Genomic DNA, 20,151 nt, shown 5'->3' on the forward strand with positions numbered 1-20,151 from the left:
GTTGAGTAATTTCTCACCAACCACTGACAAAGCTAACTGAAAAACAAAGAAACAAACAAACAAAAAAGCCCAAACCAAACCATAACAACACCACCAAACAGTCTGCAATACCTTCTCCCCCTCAAAAAACCCACACAAGCAACCCAACCCAAACCAACAAACCCAGCCACCCAGAGAGGACCATGAAGTTATCTGTGAAGTGCTAAAGGATAACAGTCCCCTGCCTCTGGTGAGCCTGAGATCAGGCTGCTGGAGCAAATGGTGCCTGGAGCAGAGTGTGAAATATGGAGCAAATTCTGCCCCTGGTTCTCAGGTAGACTAAGCACATTTACCTTTTCAGCACTTCCATTCATTTACATCTGGCTGTTCAAGGAGTAAAGAAGGCAGCAGCAACAAATATGAAAAAATCCAACATGGATCCACAATGACAGGTTAAATAAAAGGGCAGGTCTAAATACACATTTTAACTGAACTCATGAAAAACACAGAGAAAATTTTAGTATCATTTTTGAAGGTAGAGTCAATTCAGTTTTCTTTTGACGTTTATGTTTTTTTCCTCATAAATCATAGTTTGGCTATTGGTAATTCTCCTTTCATTCAGCCCAAAGGGCCCTTTATGTCTGCCTACAGTTTAGGGAACTATAAATTAAAGAAAATACCAACTCAGATGAAAAAGGAGCATTATGTGGAAAGAAGAGCTAAAGTCATAACTTTTAAAAATATTTGTTTAAATTTGAATGACACCATACAGGAGAGCTCACATAATGCTTTTACTACTCTGGTACTGCATTAAGTTATAAACTGTGTGTTGGTCAATGGCCTAAAAAAAAAAAAAGATGGACCTTTCTTTCAGTACCAGATATTTAGCAACTTCATAGCTGACATAAATATTTAATGTTTCTCAAAGCCCAGCATAATGTCACACATAGTCTATGTACACACTATAAAATATTTAAATAACAATACAGCCCACAACACTTAGCTGAAAGGGTACCGTTCTTGCCTCATCACCCCTCCATGGCTGCAGCCAACAAACTTTACACTCATAGTGCTGTACTTTTTCAATCACACGTTCTCAACACAATCACTTATGTAAATCACATGGGCTACTTTGCCTGTAAACTAAGCATTGTGTGCATAAAGTAACATGTTCTTCATGCAGTTCAAGGATATGTTCTCAAGATGAGGCAAAAATACTTTTTATGGGTGTACACTTAGCATTAGACCCTCTTGAATGGAACTATATAAGCAGTATTTTACTGCTTATCTCTGGGGCACTGCAACAAGAGAGGTTAGTAATCACAGAGTGGGAGTGCAAATCATGAAACACAAATGTTTCTGGCAAGACAAGGTCTAGGAACTTTTATTAATTCACAGGAAAGCAATTCACTTGAAAATAGCCTAGGAGGTTGCAGAGCTGGATACCGTCATAAAATAGTCAGGTAATAAAGTTCACAAGCGGAAATGATTTTTTTTCAAAAAAGATCTGAAGCAAAAGGAGTTTCAAACATATGAAAGCAGTGTGAAGCTGGAAGGAGGGGCAGAAGAAAAAAAGATAAAAGTATGCAGAAGATAGAGGATGACATCAGTACAGAGATCAATGACAAAAGGATTCCACAGAGATGTGAAGATCAGAATATTTTTCCTAGTACAAGAACCGAACAAATCTTAGAGGCAACAAATTTCAAACAATTACAAGGAAGCACATTTATATGTAACACGTGAAACTCATTGCCAGTGGATACTCTTGAATCAAAAGCTTAATGGGAGCCAGAAATGGATAAATTACAGTTCTATTACATAGGATTCATTTAATGTGTAGAAGGGAAAAAGCATCTTTGTGATTCCTGGCAAAAGTTAGGTACTAAATAACGAAAGGAATTAAAAAGAGATTTACCTAATTTGACATCATACAATATTTATCCAAGATAGGGCAGCTGTAACTTCTGCTAAAACAAGACATATCATATCAATCATATCATATCATATCATATCATATCATATCATATCATATCATATCATGATATATCCAAGCATTTTGGAATAATATACAAAACCTCATAGTGTCAGTCTACTCTACCAACAAGGCACCCAGAAACTCTTCCTGAAAGCAAGCTCTATCTTGATTTTTTTTTAAATGAATCCCTTTAAAATTGCTATTGGTTGTTGCTGGAGAAGGATGCTGGATTAGCTGGGCTAATGTGGTGATTCAGCCTGCCATGTGGCTGTGTTTTCATGGATGGAAGGGCAGTGTGAAAGTCATGAAACCAAAGATAGAGATGACTAATCCAGGCTGGCTTAGCAGCAAGGAGGGGATGGACTGTCCTAAGCAACAAAACTGGAGCCTGGAATATGGCAAACGTGAAAATTGTGGCTGTATTTAGGGCAAAAGTAAATTATCAGTTTGCTGAACAATGTAAGGACAGGACAAAAACTTTTGGCTTTCTTTCATAGTAACACAAGCAGTATTTGGGGTTGGGTGGAGATCAGGACTGAGGCTGTTCCATCATTACTTAGATCTGCTTTGCCCAGTACTAATGTCCTGTTTAAATTTATACATTCCTTTTAGGAAAATGTTATCACTAGTAGCAACAGGCAAAATATTTAGTACTACATAGTCTGCATATTTGTCCTCTAGAATCCCAACCTGTGTATATGGAAAATAATTTGGAGAAAAGAGGGATCAGCTCCTGTATCTGCTATAGTTCCAGACACATCCTGATTTTAGCCATGCAAAAGAGAAGAATTGGCATAACTATTCAGTTTGATGGCTCTTCTCTTTCCTTAACCCTCCACCAATAGACACTAACTCCAGACATCAGAAGAGTTACTCCATTTTATGGTAACTATCCCATGGCAGGAATATCACTCTATCTGTAAACTGCATTGTTTGACTTTCATCCTGGAGCAGGAGTTGCTGCCCCTTCTGCATGCTATTCCCTTTATCTACAGATATATATTTTCATCAATTCACCTCTTGGGGTGAAATCTCCGTCTGACTGAAATCAAAGACAAAACAGCAAACTCCAAAGTGCTTGTGATTTCTGCTGCCTTCTTGTTCCACACATTCATTATGGTTTAGATTTTAAGTATTCTCTTTTATTTGTTTGAACACTCTTTATTTTACCACATTCTTTTCCTGTCCCTCACATGAGAAGGAAGTAAAGAAACCACACTGATTTGCCTTCCATTTCCTATTATCTAATAAACTTTTTTCAATGCAGTTCTTTTCTGCATAGGGGAGTCCACATAATTTCAATTTCTTAATACAAAATTCCAGCCTCTGATCAGTGTTCATTGCCCTTTTCCTGCTACAATACCTTTGAGCTAGGTAATGAAGATTGACCACAGTATCCAATATCAAAGCCTACCCTTAATGCAACAAGGCAGGCACAGTAGAAGTTGTTTCTCTCTCTCCTTTTCCTTGTGGCTTTTAAAAACCTGCTTTCCTGTTCACCACTGGGCACTGAACAATTACTGTACAGAGAAGATGGAAAAAATTGCAAAAGGTTAGAGTAAAGCAACATGAAAAAACAGCCCCTCCTTGTGATATTTATGTTTCTGCTGCTGGCCCTGGCAGAAGTCCAGACTTGGAATGAACAAAACTCCCAGTGGCTTGGGGACTACATTATTCAGCCCATAGTCAGGAAATGCAAAAGCATGTGACAATGGGAAGAAATAAAGCAACCCTTCCAGTGCTTTTGAGCTTCCAGCTCAATCAGCTTGGATCAGACGGTTGAGATTTTGTGTGAATGAGTTCTCTATTGCTAAACAAAAACATGTGTGTGTTGTAGTGAAAGACAGTAAAGTGGTAAACAGTCTGTGGCTTTGCTTCCTTGTTGATGTTTCTTTTTTACAGTACTAGCACTACATATAAAACCCAATTTTTTGTACAAGGCCACTGTCCTCTCTCTTCAAATACAGTGACAAACTCTTTCCCAAAATACAAAGTTAGCTTCCCATTTCTCCTCCTTTCCAGGAAAGCCACCTCATAACTGTTGATCACTACTCTGTGCCAAGACTTGGTTCTTCTGAGAGTTGGGTAATGTCCCATGTCATTTGTTAACCAGTGAGTCAGGTAGGAACTGTGTCCTTTAGAGATGGTTTCCTTTGGTGAATTAATATCCTAAAAACTTAGATGTTAGGAAAATAATGTCAAATTTTCTTGATAAATGTTTAAAATACAGAATGCCCACAATTACATTATCAAGGACAATTTTCCAGGATTCCTGTAGACGCTGCATAGAGCAGAGATTTCATCTTCCCTTTTTCTCCCAGTATGGGAATCATTCTCATGAGGCAGATGTTTGTCTTTACAGTCCATGTTCTACCTAGGACCCATAGGATCACTAAACATGAGCCCCTATCCGTGCAATATTTTAAACTTCTATAATTCCTCTCCCTCTTTTGCAAGGTTAGTGACCAAGCAGTAAAACCAGAACCTTTGACACACAGAACACAGAGGACAGCAGGTACCTAAGCACTGTCATGTTGACCATTTCCATGACCAGACAGGACCAGGTTTACACTTATATTTTTCTGAAAAGCATGACATTTATGGTTTGTGACAACACTCTAAAGAGCCTTGACTACTTCAATAAACTAGCATTAACTGTTTCAGATACAATGTTTTCTTTTATGAATTTTTTTCAAATTAAAAAACACCCTATGAATCTTATCACACAAATTCATTGAGAGCAAGCAGGTTTCTCCAGGAAGATTGTTATCTCTCTGTCTGAGCACAACTGAGGATCAACAGATGGGGACTGACATGATCTGTGTGATAAACAACAATTTTATGAGTCCTTAATCAGATGGGATCACAAAGTTACAGACTAGCCCATAAAGGGGAAAGTATTTAAGAACAGGTATGTTAAAGAGATTGTGTTCATGCTGAACGATACGGGGGTCTGGCATTCAAAAGTGGCACCTATTCTGTTTAGCTTCTGGAGCAGAATTTGTCTATGAAACTCATACTAGCTTGATGTTAAAATATACCTGAAAAATACAAGAAACATGCTTGCCATCTCAGCCTCCAACAGAAGACCTTCACTGGATCACCACAGGCTCTGCTGTTGCCTCAACTCCCCTCAGGAGGCTTTAACATGCCTGAATCCCATCAATCCTTGGGCCAGAGGGCAACGGGTGAAAACAAATGACACCAACTCCTTAAATGGTCCTGCCATCTCTGGGTAGCTGGGAGCCCACTGGAAAGAGTTTCCCCAATAATGCATCCCATTGCTTTTGTTTATCTAGCCTTGCTGACATTTTCTGCAATTAGGAAACAATAGCTCCGTTCCAATGTACTGAGCAGAATTACTGAAACTGAGTCACGTGGCACCAGGAGAGTGTGTTTTCAATTATTCACTCTGTCTTTTTTTGCCAGGCCTATGAAGAGGAACAGCCTTCTGCAGGAATCAGGTTTGTCTGCCTTGCTGTTGTAAGTTCCTCCTTTTGAATTTTTATTTTACCATTAGGGGTTTTTTTAATTATTGTTTTTTAATGCAACTCTCTGAGAGTTTCTTATTATTTATTAGAAAACTTCCAAATCTTTAGCTCTTCCTACTGTGGGGAAACCCTAGCCATCTGCAATAATTCAGTGCTAATAGTACTGCTCAGTAATGAATGTAAGTAAGATCACAAGATCTAGATTAAATTAGGATGCAAGATCTAGATTAAAAGAGGATGCTGCTAGCACTTGGTAATGTAAAACTCATCTTGCTCTTGCTAGTAAAGCCCTGTCTTTCCTATTGCCTGGTTAACAGCAGAGCATTCGCATTCAATCTGGGAGCTACACCAAATTATTTGTATCTTGTAAATGCTCGGTTTAATATCCAACCAAAAATTTGAACCAAATGGCCACAGCTCAGATCATGCATTTTGTTTGTAAAAGACAGACTGAGATTGGGCTTTTAGGATTTAAAGCTGGAAAAATAAAGCTTGGGGGGAAAAAAATGAAACAGAAGGAACATTTGGTTTGCATTACAAACCACAGACAGCTTCCATCAGGCAAACTGGAGGTATAAGAATGGCTAAAGAAAATGTCAAGCAGTGAGTGCACTGGAGAAAAAGATGAATGGTTTGGAGAATTGACTTTGAAGTAACTGTCCATGCCATCAATATCTTGAATTAAATTTGGTGGAAGATGGCAATGAATCATAAAGCTTCTCTGGCACTTGTGATATTGTATGCTGTGTAAAATAACATTTCGGGATATTTTTATTGGAAAACTCATAGATTATGTTTTTGGTACCTCCTATATTTCTGTCATTTATGCAACCCTGAATCAGCAGCTCTGGAAAAAATGTTACCTCAGTTAGGACTTGTGATCTAATACTCGAAGCAAGAGAAAGTATTTAACTGGAACTCTTCAGGTGTAGTGGGTTTATTTTCATGTCAGCCCCTGTCTCGCTGTGAGATTAGGTAAGTCATTCAGGGTTAAACTTGGTCTTTGAGTGGATGGAGCTCTCATGGGAGCAGGGGAGGAGGAAACAGCTGATGGAGCAGGGCAGAGTTCTCTCTGCATAAGATAAAATTCCTCAGGAGCATTACAAGGGAATGGGAAAGCAGAATGCACTTAGACCCGTGTTTCCTTCACTGTTTCAGCAGTTGCTTCTATGTGTCCCTGCACCCCAGATTTTTAGCAGGGCCAGAGAGGCACCTCTTGGACATTTAATACTGATGGCAGTTCTCCCTTAAGCTCAACAGCTTCAGGCAGAGCAAGAAAGGACTTCATTCTAGCATGCCAGTCTCCAGAGAGCTGCATTCTGACCATTAAGCTATCAAGTCCCCTGCGTATCCAAATGCTTAATAGCTTTTTAAAATTCTTCCTCTTTGAGAAAAGTAAGAGTGTGTTTAATGTTTGTGCAAAATTGAAATACTTGAATCAAAAGTGTTCTTTCTTTTCGTTTCCCCACATAGGCAGACAGATTTAGGTTTGAATGTGCATCTTGGGTACATTTGTGATGGTGTTACCAGTGTCTAATGGCAATTGCCAGTATCACAGAAGGAGCAGTGATCCCCATGGCAGATTTTCGAGTGATGTACATTCCATTCACCTCCAGCTCTGGTGCTTCCTACCCAAGTGCTGAGAGTAGAGACTTGCAGAAATTCCCTTCACCCCAGCCATCCTTTCTTTTTCAACTCCACATTCTGGTCTAAAGGGCCAGATTGCATTTTTACCTTCATTTAGACATACAGGAAACACAACATCATAGGCTTTAACAAGATTAATTTCCTGATACAATGGAGATGCTAACAGGGATTTCCAAGTTCAAAAATTTAGTTCATTCATATGATGGTAGACTAAAACTTTAGGCTTATCAAAACACTTAATAGTGCCTTTTTTAAAAGTAACAAACAAGATCTCCAAACCTTACATTCGTGTGCTCTGTGTCACAGGAAGAGAGGGTGGCTGTGCCTCTGGGCAGTTCTCAACACACCAAACTTGTCATTCATTACAGAGGCTACTCTGAAAAAAAGAGAAAAGTAGAATGTTCAGTGAATTGAAGGGAATGGAGAGTATGCAAGTCCAGTTTGACCCTGAAAGCTTCCCTCATGCCAATATCAGCGAGGCTGGGAGCCCAGTGACTGCCATTCCTCTGTTCCAAAACAGAGGGGTCAGACTCCCACAGGAGCAGAGAGGATCCCAAAGACACAGAGAGAGAGGCAGAAAACACACCAGCTTTGGGGATCTTGACATATTCGAGATGCTTTCTACCTTTGCCCTGAAATAGCATCTTGCTAGGAAATCTCAGGAGTTCCAGTGATCAGGTATGAGTTTCTGAAGTGTTAGGGATTTTGTTTTTGAAAAAGATTTGTAAGGGAGCAGAGCAATTATAGGACTGGTGTGATAGAAAATAAGTAATGATGGAAAGCTGTAGAAGCATTACCTATCAAAAACACCAGAAAAGACTGCACAAATAAACCTCCTTCTCCCTGGGACATCTCCACTGCACCTGAAAATTGTTTTGTTTTTACAAATTCAAGCAAATGCAGAATCATGCTGAACTGTGGATTTCTCCAGCAATGCCATATAGTTCCTTTAGGCAGCTGCTCAGTGGCATAGTGTTTATCATCTGCTTTTGTTTTTCCTCTTTAACTGTATAAGAAAAAAAAATCAAGAAAAACAATCCTGCAGCTTTATTACAATGCTGACTTGTATTTATTATCCAAATCTGGCTTGGTCTGAGTTGGTAGTCCTGTGTTTATTGTCGTGGCTGTAAGGAGCCTTTAGGAAATCTGCCTTCTTCCCTTCTGTATCATCAGTGGAACTTCAGGTACAAAGTGCATATACATCTACCTAATTTTGCATAGAAACAGGGGAAAAATAAACCCCCAAACCAAACACAACAACCCAGTTTAGAGCACAATGGACAAACTTTTTTTCTCAATAGGATGTCTGAGAAGTGCTTTTCAAATTACACTGATTTTCAGTTTTGTGTGTAACACCTACAATATCTTTGATTTATGCACATACTTCAGTTTCAACTGGTATTTTCTCTAGAATGGCAACATTGGTATCAGTTAGGTTCTGTGAGGAGAATAGAAAAGTTTGTGTAGTAAATATGATGATAAAACTTAGGTGAGAGAGTCAAAGTAATTAATTTAGATGTCCTCTTGTTGAATTTTCAGCACGGACACATACCTACCAAAGCATTTCCAGAAAGCTTTTTCTGAGAGAGTTGTAACAGCTCCCCTTTGTTATTTTAAAATGCTCATTACATTACTCATTATACAAAAGCTCCAAATTTTGCTATATTTTGATTTTATATATTTTTTCCAATTTATCTTCATTTTATATGCTGAATCATGTGCTGAAACAAACTATTTCTGTAATAGGACACTTTTTGATTGATGTACTGGAGCTGTATTCCTTTATAGAATTCAATCCCTAATCAGATATTCACATCTTAAGTGCTTCACTGGATCGCTCCGTTACTCTTAAATGCACAGTCTTAAGTGAGTTCTGGTTTGCAAAGGTGGAAGTTTTATGGCAGCCTGACATTCCTTACTCTCTCAAGGCTAAGATCTACTTTTGCTAAACCACTTACAACTCGGATGTGCCAGGCAGAGAACTTAGAGTTGACAATTTGATTAATCTTCTTTGAATTATAGTGGTTTCATGAATCAAACTTCAGAAGGAGCTTCTTTCCAAATATTATTAGGAGGATAGAATAATGCTTTTAAAGTATCTTCCTTTTCAATTTGGGATTTCAACATGCAAATTCAGCAGATGCCCAAAGCAAGCAGACAATGGCAGCATCACAAACATTTATTAAAGCACTCCACTCTGCTTGGGTAACATGGCAAGAGAATGAAAAGGTGAAGGAGGATCTAGGAGAGCTCTGCACAGAAGCAGAATTAGCAAGTCATGAGATATCACGTGGCTGTTCTCAGACTGAAAGGCTCTGTTGATTCGATTTATTCATTAGGGTTTTCCAGTAGCGTGGGTTATTAAGTAGGAGAAAGTGGGGTATATTACAACTTACTTTTATGTTTCCTTTCCTGGAGGACATTTAGCACCACAGAAGCAGAGAAAATTATTGAAAGTATCATGCCACATAAATGGGAGAATGATAGGAAAAAGAGCAGCAGCTCTCTGAAGATGGATCAAAAGAACAATGCTGGGAACAGGAAGTCAAGAAAGTTTCGCTCCATTTCGAGATCGCTTATACTCTGCAATTCCAAAACCAGTGATGATGGGTCAAGTCCCGATGAGAAATGCCCTGATTCCTTGGAGATCTCTACCAGCTGGGGTCAAGAGGATTTTGACTGTTGTCCCAGAACACAGCTGCCATACACATCAGAGGCAGAGGACAGCCCACCTGATCCTCCACGTGTGGTCACCAGCATTCTCCAGTCCAAAGCGGCAGCAAATGAGAACTGCAACAACACGAGAAGAAAGTTCCTCATCAAGGTAAGCAGCTCATGCTGTGTATTGTAATGTTTCCCACTGCAGTAGTTCCTAAATGGATTAATCAATATTTCTCAGGAATTTAGGGTTCTACTTGGCTTTTCAGAGCCTATGAGCCTGCTGTGTTCCTGCTCTGCATAAAAGGCACGAAAACCCCTGGTTTCCCTGCTGTGCTGTTGCACTCTGCTGATGCACAATCTGCTGAAATCAGTGCCTCTAGGCCACTATCAGTGTGCAGACAAGTACAGCTGGCGTGCTCTATCTGCAAGAGACCCTTCAGGTCAAAATATAAACCTGTCACTGCCACAAAGTGCACTTTAGTGTGATACTGTGATATCTCACAAGCCATGCGAGCATGAATTATATTAATACTGTGTCAGACACAGCAGAGTCAGTAGACAGATGCTCTTTCCCTCTGATTCAGGAAGGTAATGATGGCTCTAAAACCACCAGAGATGTCACATTTCCAAGAGATGTGAAAAGTCTAAGAATGTCATATTACAATTATTCTTTATTCAGCTATGTGAACCCTAACAACCTCAACAATTTTTCAGTCTGAGCAATGTATTTTAAATGGCTTTAGAAAGTTCTTTCAGTAGGATAGTGTAATTTTTCACCTTTCTCTCTACCTGTTGCTGTGAAGTGTAAAAGGGACCTCACTGCAAGGGTCATCCTGGCACCTCCTTTATTACATGCCCTTTATCTGTGCAAATATGTGCTTATGTGAAAGATTCTTTCACCTAAATAGTTTCCTTGTATATTCTATTTTATTTTATATGAAATAAAATTTTAAAAAAATGGCTAAAATTAGATATCTATGTCTAAACAGTGGCACAAGTGCAACTGAAAATCAGAATCTCCCCTCAGCCCTCTTAATGTCCACAGCATGCCTAGCATTGCAAAGGCTGCAGCAGGATGCATGCGAGGTGTTTCCACCCTTGGCCAAGTCCCAGCAGGAAGACAGAACCAAACCAACTTGCTATTGCATTCTGACAGAAAACAAGACCCAAGACCCCAAACTCACTCAGTCCCCTGCAAAACCATACCAACCCCTGCTTTTTGGAAACAGTCCATATGCACCCTGCTGATGTCTCTGTGAGGGAAGAAGGAGCTGGCCTCTGTGCACTCCTCCTCCATCTTCTCTCTTCCAAAGTTGAAGCACTTAGGTGTGTGTCATCTGCCACAGTCTATTTCCTTGCACATCTCCTAAGTGTGCAGGGCTCCAATAACTGCTGTAATCCGTATCCATATGCAACTACTCAATATGTTATTGCAGACTGTAAGTTTAGATTGTTTGCTTTTATAGCTGGCAATAGGGATCTGGGGAACAGAGTAAGTCCCACGATGCCTCTGGACATGTAAAATAGAACTGCTAAGGATATAAATCCACTCTTAGGCTGAAGCATCAGTGTCACTAAGAACATGTGTCGGATGCTGACATAAATTAGTCAGCAGCTCAGTCCCTCACAGCAGCATTTGGGTTGCTTAGTGCTGCTGTAGACTATGAGTACAATGAAATTCCCACTCCAGAGTTCTCAAAGCAATCTAAACCTCTTCAAATGCTACTTGCTAATCTTCCAGACCTTTCCGAGTCATGGATCAATGACTGATTCTAAAGTTGTATCTTGGCTTGCTAAGTAGGATAAACAGAGGTAACAGCCACACCAACCCTGTCCTGTGCTGCTGCTGCTGAGGCTTTTCCCCTAGAGTATGAAAGCAGTGATCTCCACCTTCTATGGAACAAGCCTGTCAGAACAATCTTCCTGTACCACATCTTACAAAGCTTAAGCTTTCTCTCCTTAAGAAGTCAAACAAGCATTTTTTCATGTCCCAGTGTAATTCTTTCTCCATCTAAATGTGACACTTCAGAAATTCATGATGTGTGACTCAAAGCTGAAGAATCCTTGTCTTTGTTCAAGAAAATTGATTCCATTCTTTCTGTGGTGTTCTTGAGGATATTCCACTATTATTCTGCTTCAAGCACCTCCAGCCCTAAGTGTGACTCTGAAGGTGTTAATAACTCCCACAGAACCGAACAACTTAATATTGCTGTCACAAGGAAGGAGAGAAGAATGCTTAAAAGTGCTGCATGATTTAATGATCCCTGTGCATTTCTTCTCCAGAGTAAGGGGGAACCTGTATCATCAGTATTCAAAATGGAAATTTCTTTTTTTCTGTTGAAAACCCTAAGTGCCTCTCTGAGCCATACTCTACTGACTGCATGGGATTCACCATAAGCAATAAACCATTAGTAAATCAGTGTTTCAGGACTAAAAACCAGAAGTGGTTTTTTTCCTTCTCTAATATTCTGTAAGCAATGAGAGCACATGAACAGTCTTTTAATTCATTTGGCTTCTGTTACCTACTATTCACTTGCAGTGACTGCTGCTTGCTGTGTCTAGAGTCCCAGGGTTACCCTGGCATCATTTGCTCACACATTTTCTGAGATGAGGTGTGCTTGGTCTGGTATGGTGGACTGCCAGCTGGTCTATGTATAAACAAGCAGATCTCCTTTACAGTTTGCTTCACACCAAGACAGCAATCTTCACATGGCCTGAAAGAAAAGAAACTAATGAAATGGTAAGCAATATCTATACCATGAGCACAGACACAGCAAACACTGGGGAAGATGTCTTTGCCTGCTCAGACTGAAATCACTCCAGCTGCTGAAGAACTGGGCAGGAATAGATGATAACTCCTTCAGAGAACAGCAGGCTCTGCTGAGTGTGAGGCTGCTGCAATTCTACTAATCCAAGAAGCATTCCATTATGCTTTCCCAAAACCCCAAAACCCTGGGAAGCACTGAGAGCTACCAGTGGGGCTGGTAGCAGGGCTCACATAGATCTAGAATAAACTAGAATAGAAAAGGGCTGACTTCTGATGAAATAAACATGGGAGCTAAGCTGAACTGACTGCATGGCTCTACTTGGTTCTAGAAACTTCTGCACCTTTCTTCCTTTGGTCCCTGACCCTCTGCTTGAAGGAGAGAAAAGGCAAAAGGTAATTTTTCTCCTTTGGTCATCAGCAGAATATAATTTTATTAACTAGTCTTGATGCAAACACCAGTTAGCTGGCCCTTTGGTACCAGGACAAGTGCTATGGCAACAGACTGTAATGTCTCAAACACAAGCCTACAGGCAGGATGGAAAACCAAGGCCAAGAGAGGAGACTGCATTTATTTAGATATTTATGTGTTCTCCACAGTTTTCATACTTCTCTCTTTCTGTCTTCCTAGCCTTCTTGCTTTTGCTGCACATCACCCAGGTCATCCTCAGAACAAGCTGGGAAAGGGGCTGTTCCATTAACACAGAGTGTGCTGCAAAATGCAGGCCAGCAAAGGCTCCCAGAAAAACACACCAAAGGGCAGATGATGGGTGGAAAGGTCCTTCTGTAACATCTGACGTGCTGAATTGTCAATCTAGGGCAAAGCTTGGTCTCATGCCCTGCTCCTCGCATCATCCTTGCTTTCCAGCTTCTGCCATTTTACTGGTTTCAAAGGGAATATGCTGCTGAATTACATCTACTATAAATATTTTTAAAAGACCAAGGCATTGGGCTAGGGTATGTCAGAGCCAGCAGACTGAGTTTATGCCAGAGAGACTCTGGCCCTTTCTCTGTTAGAACTGATGCAGAAAAGAAATTGCTCCTTGAAGAAAATCCCCAAAGATCATATCCTCTTGGAAATCCCTGCCATTGCACAGTCATAAGACCAGAAAAGCTAAATATTTTAATACATTATTGTACAGTTAGATATATTTCTTTTGCTTTTATTTTTTTCCTTTTTTTTTTTTAAACCAGCAGTCAATTAGCTCATTGTCATGCCCTTGGTTAGCTGAGTCCAAGACCTTACTTGAACTAGCCTTGTATAACATTTCAATTCAGACAATCTAACTACTGTGTCTTACTTCAAGAGTGCACAAAAGTTTTTCAGTTTTCTACAGATGCCATGGTTACTCTTATTTCTAAACAACATCTGGAATTAGATGTTTTGAGATGAGACTCTGGGCTAGAAATGTCCAATTGAAAGCACGAAGGAAAAAGGAATCTTTTAAATGACAGATAAAAAACATCGTCAGAAGCTTTGCATTTTGGATGACAAAAAAAAAAAGAACAGGAAGTGAGAGTTGGTCTGGATGTACAAATTGCTTTTCCAGAACTAAACACGAGAAAAGTTAATCTATTCTCACCTTTGGAAAATTCAAGAAGGCTCTTAAACTTCTTTAATTTTTATCTTTCAGCCAAGCAGACTCAGTTTAAATATAAATTTTGCTGTCAGTGAAACTTACAATGCAGATGAGTTTCCCCAGAGTTTTGAAGTGCTGGGAGACAAAGCAGAGAGTTTATTCACTGGCAGCAAATATATATTTAACTATGTGTTCTAATAATGAAGAGACAAGATTGACCTGGGATCCACCTGCCTCCACATCAAACCTGACAACTTTCTTTTAGCAAATTTTCAGTACTCACTGTATTCAGACCTATAAATCACCTTTCAAAACAAACAGGGCACTTTTAAAAAGAAAAGAATGCAAAAATAAATACTGTCTTTACTCTTGGAACCACCAGCAGTATTTCTGTGTATAAAATAATCACAGAGACAGGAAAAAAATATTAAAGAACTAAACCCAAAGCAAATTGACAGTGGGCACAAGAATTGGTCAAACGTTTATTTTTCTGAAGAACAGCTTTTGTTAATTTTCTGTCATGTTGCAATAACTTGGATATGAATATAATGATCTATATCCAGGATCCAAAAAATACAGATGTTGACAACATACAGATATTTGCCACATGTCCATAGACCAAAAAAAACTTTGGTTTTTTTTTAAAGTAATTCACCTAAATGAATTGCAGCAATGATTGAGACACAGAGCTAATTTGAAATGTAGCCCAACTGGGTAAGATGACTACATATCTAAACAAAAATTGTTCCCAAGTTTTTTCTGGAGTGTACAAGGGATTTAACCTCTACTTTTCTAGTGACTAAGTGCATGCAACTTACTGTTCTTGGAAAAATCTTCCTACCAGTTTGGATTAGATGACATTTCACATGGATGTCCCAATACAACCCAGAATTTCCAACCTGGCATGTGTCCCATTGTACAAAATACAATCCCTTCCCCAAAGGACATACATGGTGCTGCAATGAAAAACCTCAGAGCCAAACCCTCTGCTCTCTGTGATGTCCTGTCAAACTGGGCAGAGACACATCATTTTTGGACAATTAATTCTGCAAATATTTATAAACACTGCAGCTATATACTGTGAACAAGCTATAGCAAAGGTGTGACTCAGCTTTTAACTGAGATAAGTTGAGGACAGTCTGAAAAGGCCTATGAAAATCAATAAGAAAATGAAGCGTGGAGGACAGCTGTGCAAAGCTGTGTGTGTGTCTGACAGGTGTCTGTGAGAAGATGCATAAATCTTTCAGGGAGCATTTCACAAGAGTAGCAACTCTTAAGAAGAGAAGTTAGCATGTCCAAATTAGAATTCTGACTACAGGAAAGAGAAAGGAAATGACTTTTTTAAACACTGAGTTTTTAATACCATTATTCTTTCACAACAAACCCAATCCACAAGCAGCTGACATCTCAGAAATGTTCAGCCAAATGGCAGAATAATTTCCTACCTTTAATATCTATCTTGCATTTCTCGTATTTTACAAAAAGCACATCACTTTATTGAAAACCCTGTGAGTTTTAATGGATGTTCCATGTAGGCAGAATCTGACCTGAAATGTCACCATCATACCCAAAATAAAGGACAGTGCAAACAAATAAAAAAGAGAACTCACATCTTTTGCTACTCAAGATCTCAAATTTTAAGGCATCAGAATGTTAATCTTTATTTTGTTACCATGCTGAAATCTTCAAAGAACTGCCATAAGATTAAAAAAAAAAAAAAAAGAACATAATGTAATCCTGATTTCAAGTAAGTATTTCCCAAGATATTTATCTTGGGTGAAAAGTAAATATAAAAGCTCCAAAACTAATATTAGAGTTCAAGCCAACTGGTTTAAGATACAATTCTGTCCATGCTTATATCCTTACCAATATATTACTCACTAGAAGAATTCTTCATGAGCAAAAAAAGGCTTCATAAAGTTCAGACACTCCTCATTAAAGGCAGACAATCTGGAATGTAAGCAAACCCACAGAGTTAACGAGTCAGTCAATACAAGTAGAGCCCTTATCCATTACCTACTGAATTGAGCCTGCAGTGAGCCCAGGGCCCCAAGTTAAATATTTCATTCATTCACAGCCTTAGATTTACTCTGGCAGGTTTCAGAATGGGAGCCAGGCTTCGGCAGTCAGCCTGAAAGATAATGACCTTTATTGACATTGCTGTAAATTTGCATTTTGTGTTTGCTGTCAGTCAGGTATGATGTGATCCCTATTGATTTGTGGTGAAGGAGCACAATGATTCTCATCCTGGACTGGATGAACTCTGCCTAGGGCAGAAATGAAGCCCTGCTGATGGTGAAACTGGCTACAGAGCTTTCCTTGTGCTCTCTGAGGACTGCACATTACTGGAAATAATTTATGCCACTTTGACCAGGGGCCCTGGAAGCAACAGACAGTTGACCACTGTTATGTTTTGTGGCCTGTCCTAACATATGAAATTTGCCTCCCCTTCAGAAATCTATACCTCAGTCATACAAATCTCTTGGGAACAAGCCTGGATCCAGGATACACTGAGAGCCCTCTTCACTTTGTGGAGTATGGAGAGGCTGGCGAGGGCAGAGGAGGTGGGTTCAGTTGGGAGCAGAATGAGTGAATACTTGAATCAGGAGAAATACTAAGCAAATGGAAAAGAAATTGTGTGCTAACTTTCCAGCTTTCCTTGTCTGTTAGGTGTTCATATTTGTGCCACAGGAGTGTATTTCCTAGACAAATGTGTTGTGCTTCATGTGCTTAGTTGCTCCATTCTTTGCTTTCCATATATGTCTCAAGGCACTACTTCTCCTTCTGAATGGCCCTGTGTTAATGATTCATAGCTGCATTAAAGATATGCTTACAATTAGTCCTCCAGATGCAATGCAGACTACAGCAACTTCAACCAGTCTGGAGTGGACAAAGAATTTTCCACTGCTGCAGACCTCTCTGGTCCCCTGCCCCCACTTAACAAGTCAGCAGCAGGGGTGGAGCTTCTAGTGTTTTGTATACACTTATTTTACTTATTTTCCATACAGACCTCTTCTGTTTTCCAGAGCACTTAATTTTCTGGCATGTGTTTATTTTCCTCCCCGTCTTTTCTTACAATAGTTAGCATAGGCAAAGTTTACCCAGTTACTATGAAAAGTCTGTTATCTGTTCTCTTTCCCTCATGCAAAGGGACACTGTATTGTAATTCTTTCCTCTTGTAGCCAGAAGCCACTGAAGTCCCAAGGAAAATAACTTCTGTAAAACACTAACTCTGTAATACTATTGGGTTTTTTTCTCAAATGGACAGTGTTAAAGGCTCCTGTTCTCCTGGGAGGCAACCTGGTCCTAAGCCTTTCTTAAAAAGGCTCAGAATAAATGTAAGTAACTTTAAACAGCTTTGGTACATTTTCACTCATGCAAACTTTCATCTTCTGGATTAGGACAGCTGCATCTGCAGGCTGTGTTCAAAATCAGGGAACAGCAGCTCAGGAATCAAGCCCTCTAGGACTCCGAGGTGTGCGTCTTTCTGGAAAGGGTTAACAGGCAGCCACATTCCTGCTGAAGGCCCAGCAAACAGGTACAGTACACGTGGAGTTAGCAAGTTATTACAGAGACATTTGCTTGCACGGATTTTGCACAACCAGCTTTTTGTGACAAGCTCTGCTTTGAAGCTCAGTTCCACAGAAAAGAAGCGATGTCTGGGAATCACTCTTTACATTGCTTCTAGTCAGAGACACAGGTCAAGATTCTAGAAAAATAAAACTGCAACCGCTCAGGAGTCTAATGCTGCTCAAATACACCAAGAAATAAAGCCTGGAAGAACGAGGGAGTGTACAAACCATCAGTTTTCCAATGGTGATGCCTTGTTAAGGGGCAGTGTAGGGTGGCATCAGTCCCACAAGGCCACTGCGAGCAACTGGCAATAGGAACCAAGGTTCCTGGCAGGGAGTAAATGTAGGTTTTGATCAAATTTTGAGAGCAAGACGGTGAGAAGGGAGGAATATCTTGCCTGAATGTTAGCTGTGTGATCACCAGGCTGCCAGTGATCACCAGGACTAAGCAGAAGACAGCAGGAACAGGAAAAAAATTCCTAGCAGGGAATGGAGTGTATCACACATCCAGGCACCTCATGGCAGCCCAGGTCAAGGCAAAGGGAAAACATCAGTGAGACAGTGAGACATGGAACAGGGCCATATTATTCTGGGTGAAATAATATGCAAATGTTTCTTTTTTTCCTTTAAGGGATAGCTGCCTGAGCCCAAGGGATGAACTGTTAACACTAAATGTACAATCACTGAAAGACCTGTCTGGAAAGGAGGCTGAGTCTCTCATTCCCCCAACGACACAGCTGCTGAACCTCATGATGGCTCACAAAGTAAGCATGAGCAACTGTGGGGTGATTGGACACTGACTTTAGAGAGGAGGGGAATTTGTTCATCAGATGTTTGAAGAACATGGTTTTGCCTTTCCTGACAAAACCCAAAACCTCTTGTGGTCAGACTCTGGTGACTTTCAGCATAGCTTTTTCCCAGATAAATAGAGGCTATGGGGAGGCCAAGGCCCTGGGAAACTCTAGCAAGGGCTGTTCAAACCCTTCTTTTAGAAACACACAGCTTGCCAATGTTAATTTTCCATTTAGAAGTTGAAGAAAGGCAGAAATGGATTTAAGGGAAGATCCATGAATCCCAGGGAAGCCAGAGAGCAGTCCCTGTAACGAAGTAGTTCTGTGGATCTAGGATCTATGGTTAATGGCAAAGACTTTTCAAGCTAGCTAGCTGGGTAAGAGAAACACTGCAAAATAATTTTCAAAATTCATCTTTAAGGATCTAATCTGTATCTCTTATTCTGAAGAGTTCCCTAAGGGAATGAGACTGGAAAGCCCTAGCAGGATTTTGCTACTTGGCAATACCCCCACCTGCTGTCCAAGAGGAAAATTAGCATTCCTTAGGTCTCGTATCTCCAAACAGAACTCCTGAAATCAGGATTTTGAAACAAAGTGTTTGTCTTGGTTGGCTCCAGCTAGATTAGAACATACAGATCATACTCTGACTCTGCTCTTGTGGCTGTCTCAGCTTCTGCAGAATATCACTGAGGAAAAATTTGGCATTTTGTTTTGTTTATATCAATTTCCATACAGTGTCTGTATTTAGTAATGTCCTTCCTTTAACTGAGATTCCCTCAGGATCAAAATAATTGTGTCAGAACGGAACAGGATCAGAATCAGGGTGTGCAGGAACCATCCAGAAATTATTCCTAACATCAACTGTTATTCAGATGTGATCATGTATTTATTTTCCAACAGTTCTTTCTGCATTTAGAAAGCTGCATGTTGTACCTACAAGTTTTTAAATGCCAGAATTAGGGGCCATATTTTCAAAAGCAATGGGAGATTACAACTAGAGGGTCCTGATTTTTTTGAAAACTCTAAAACTGAGTCCTCAGAAGTCTTTAAATGCTCAGAGTGTTTTTTGACTAAAAAACATCCCCCTGAATCAGAAGTTAGACACCTATCCACCACTGCATAAATGAGCTTAAGAATTTTCCTCTTGAATTTAACACCTACCTAAGGTGCTTGAGTACCTGAAAAGTATGAGCTATCTCTAGAAATTAGATAAGCATGGCTATATCTCACCCATCCATCAAACTATTAATCTGTCTGGACTAACTGAGGATGTCCAATTAATTTTCTGTTCATTTTGTCTGAGGACCTGAATCTATTTCTATTTTGTAACTTCGTTATAATAATTTTTAGAGAAAACTTTTCAGCTTCATTCCTCTTTATCCTCCTATTTATTCTAAATAATTTTTTTTGCTCCATTTTTTTTTTTAAATTCAGACCGCAATCTATGGAAGCAAAATTAGAAGAAATTTGTTTTTTAAGAATAGATCACTTTGGAAATTTCTTGCGTAGCAATACGTTTTGTTTGTTGGGTTTTTGCTTTAGGAAATACCAACATGTAAGGAAAGGCCTTTGGAAATACAGAATGGTTTTCTGCACGGTAAGGCTGCATGCCAGCGGACTCGCAGTAACTCCACCAGTAAGTTGAAGAGCAATAATCTATTTTCTTGTAATACTCAGGGAGTGCAGAT

General features: G+C 39.7%; 1 protein-coding gene across 4 annotated transcripts in view; it reads left to right on the forward strand.

Annotated features, from left to right (window-relative positions):
- Positions 1-5,387: 5,387 nt before the first annotated feature.
- IL16 (interleukin 16) overlaps positions 5,388-20,151 on the forward strand; it is a 33,598-nt gene continuing 18,834 nt past the window's right edge. For 3 of the 4 annotated variants that reach the window (XM_063412122.1, XM_063412123.1, XM_063412124.1), the window contains exons 1-5: positions 5,391-5,440; positions 9,514-9,919; positions 17,502-17,638; positions 18,304-18,436; positions 20,006-20,099. In XM_063412122.1, the coding sequence (XP_063268192.1) occupies positions 5,391-5,440; positions 9,514-9,919; positions 17,502-17,638; positions 18,304-18,436; positions 20,006-20,099 (820 nt within the window). Of the gene's footprint in view, positions 5,441-9,513; positions 9,920-17,501; positions 17,639-18,303; positions 18,437-20,005; positions 20,100-20,151 lie in introns of all 4 variants that reach the window. The other variant, XM_063412125.1, reaches the window with a different exon arrangement.

The sequence above is a fragment of the Prinia subflava genome, chromosome 15 (genome assembly GCF_021018805.1).
Source record: "Prinia subflava isolate CZ2003 ecotype Zambia chromosome 15, Cam_Psub_1.2, whole genome shotgun sequence".
Taxonomy (NCBI): Eukaryota; Metazoa; Chordata; class Aves; order Passeriformes; family Cisticolidae; genus Prinia; species Prinia subflava.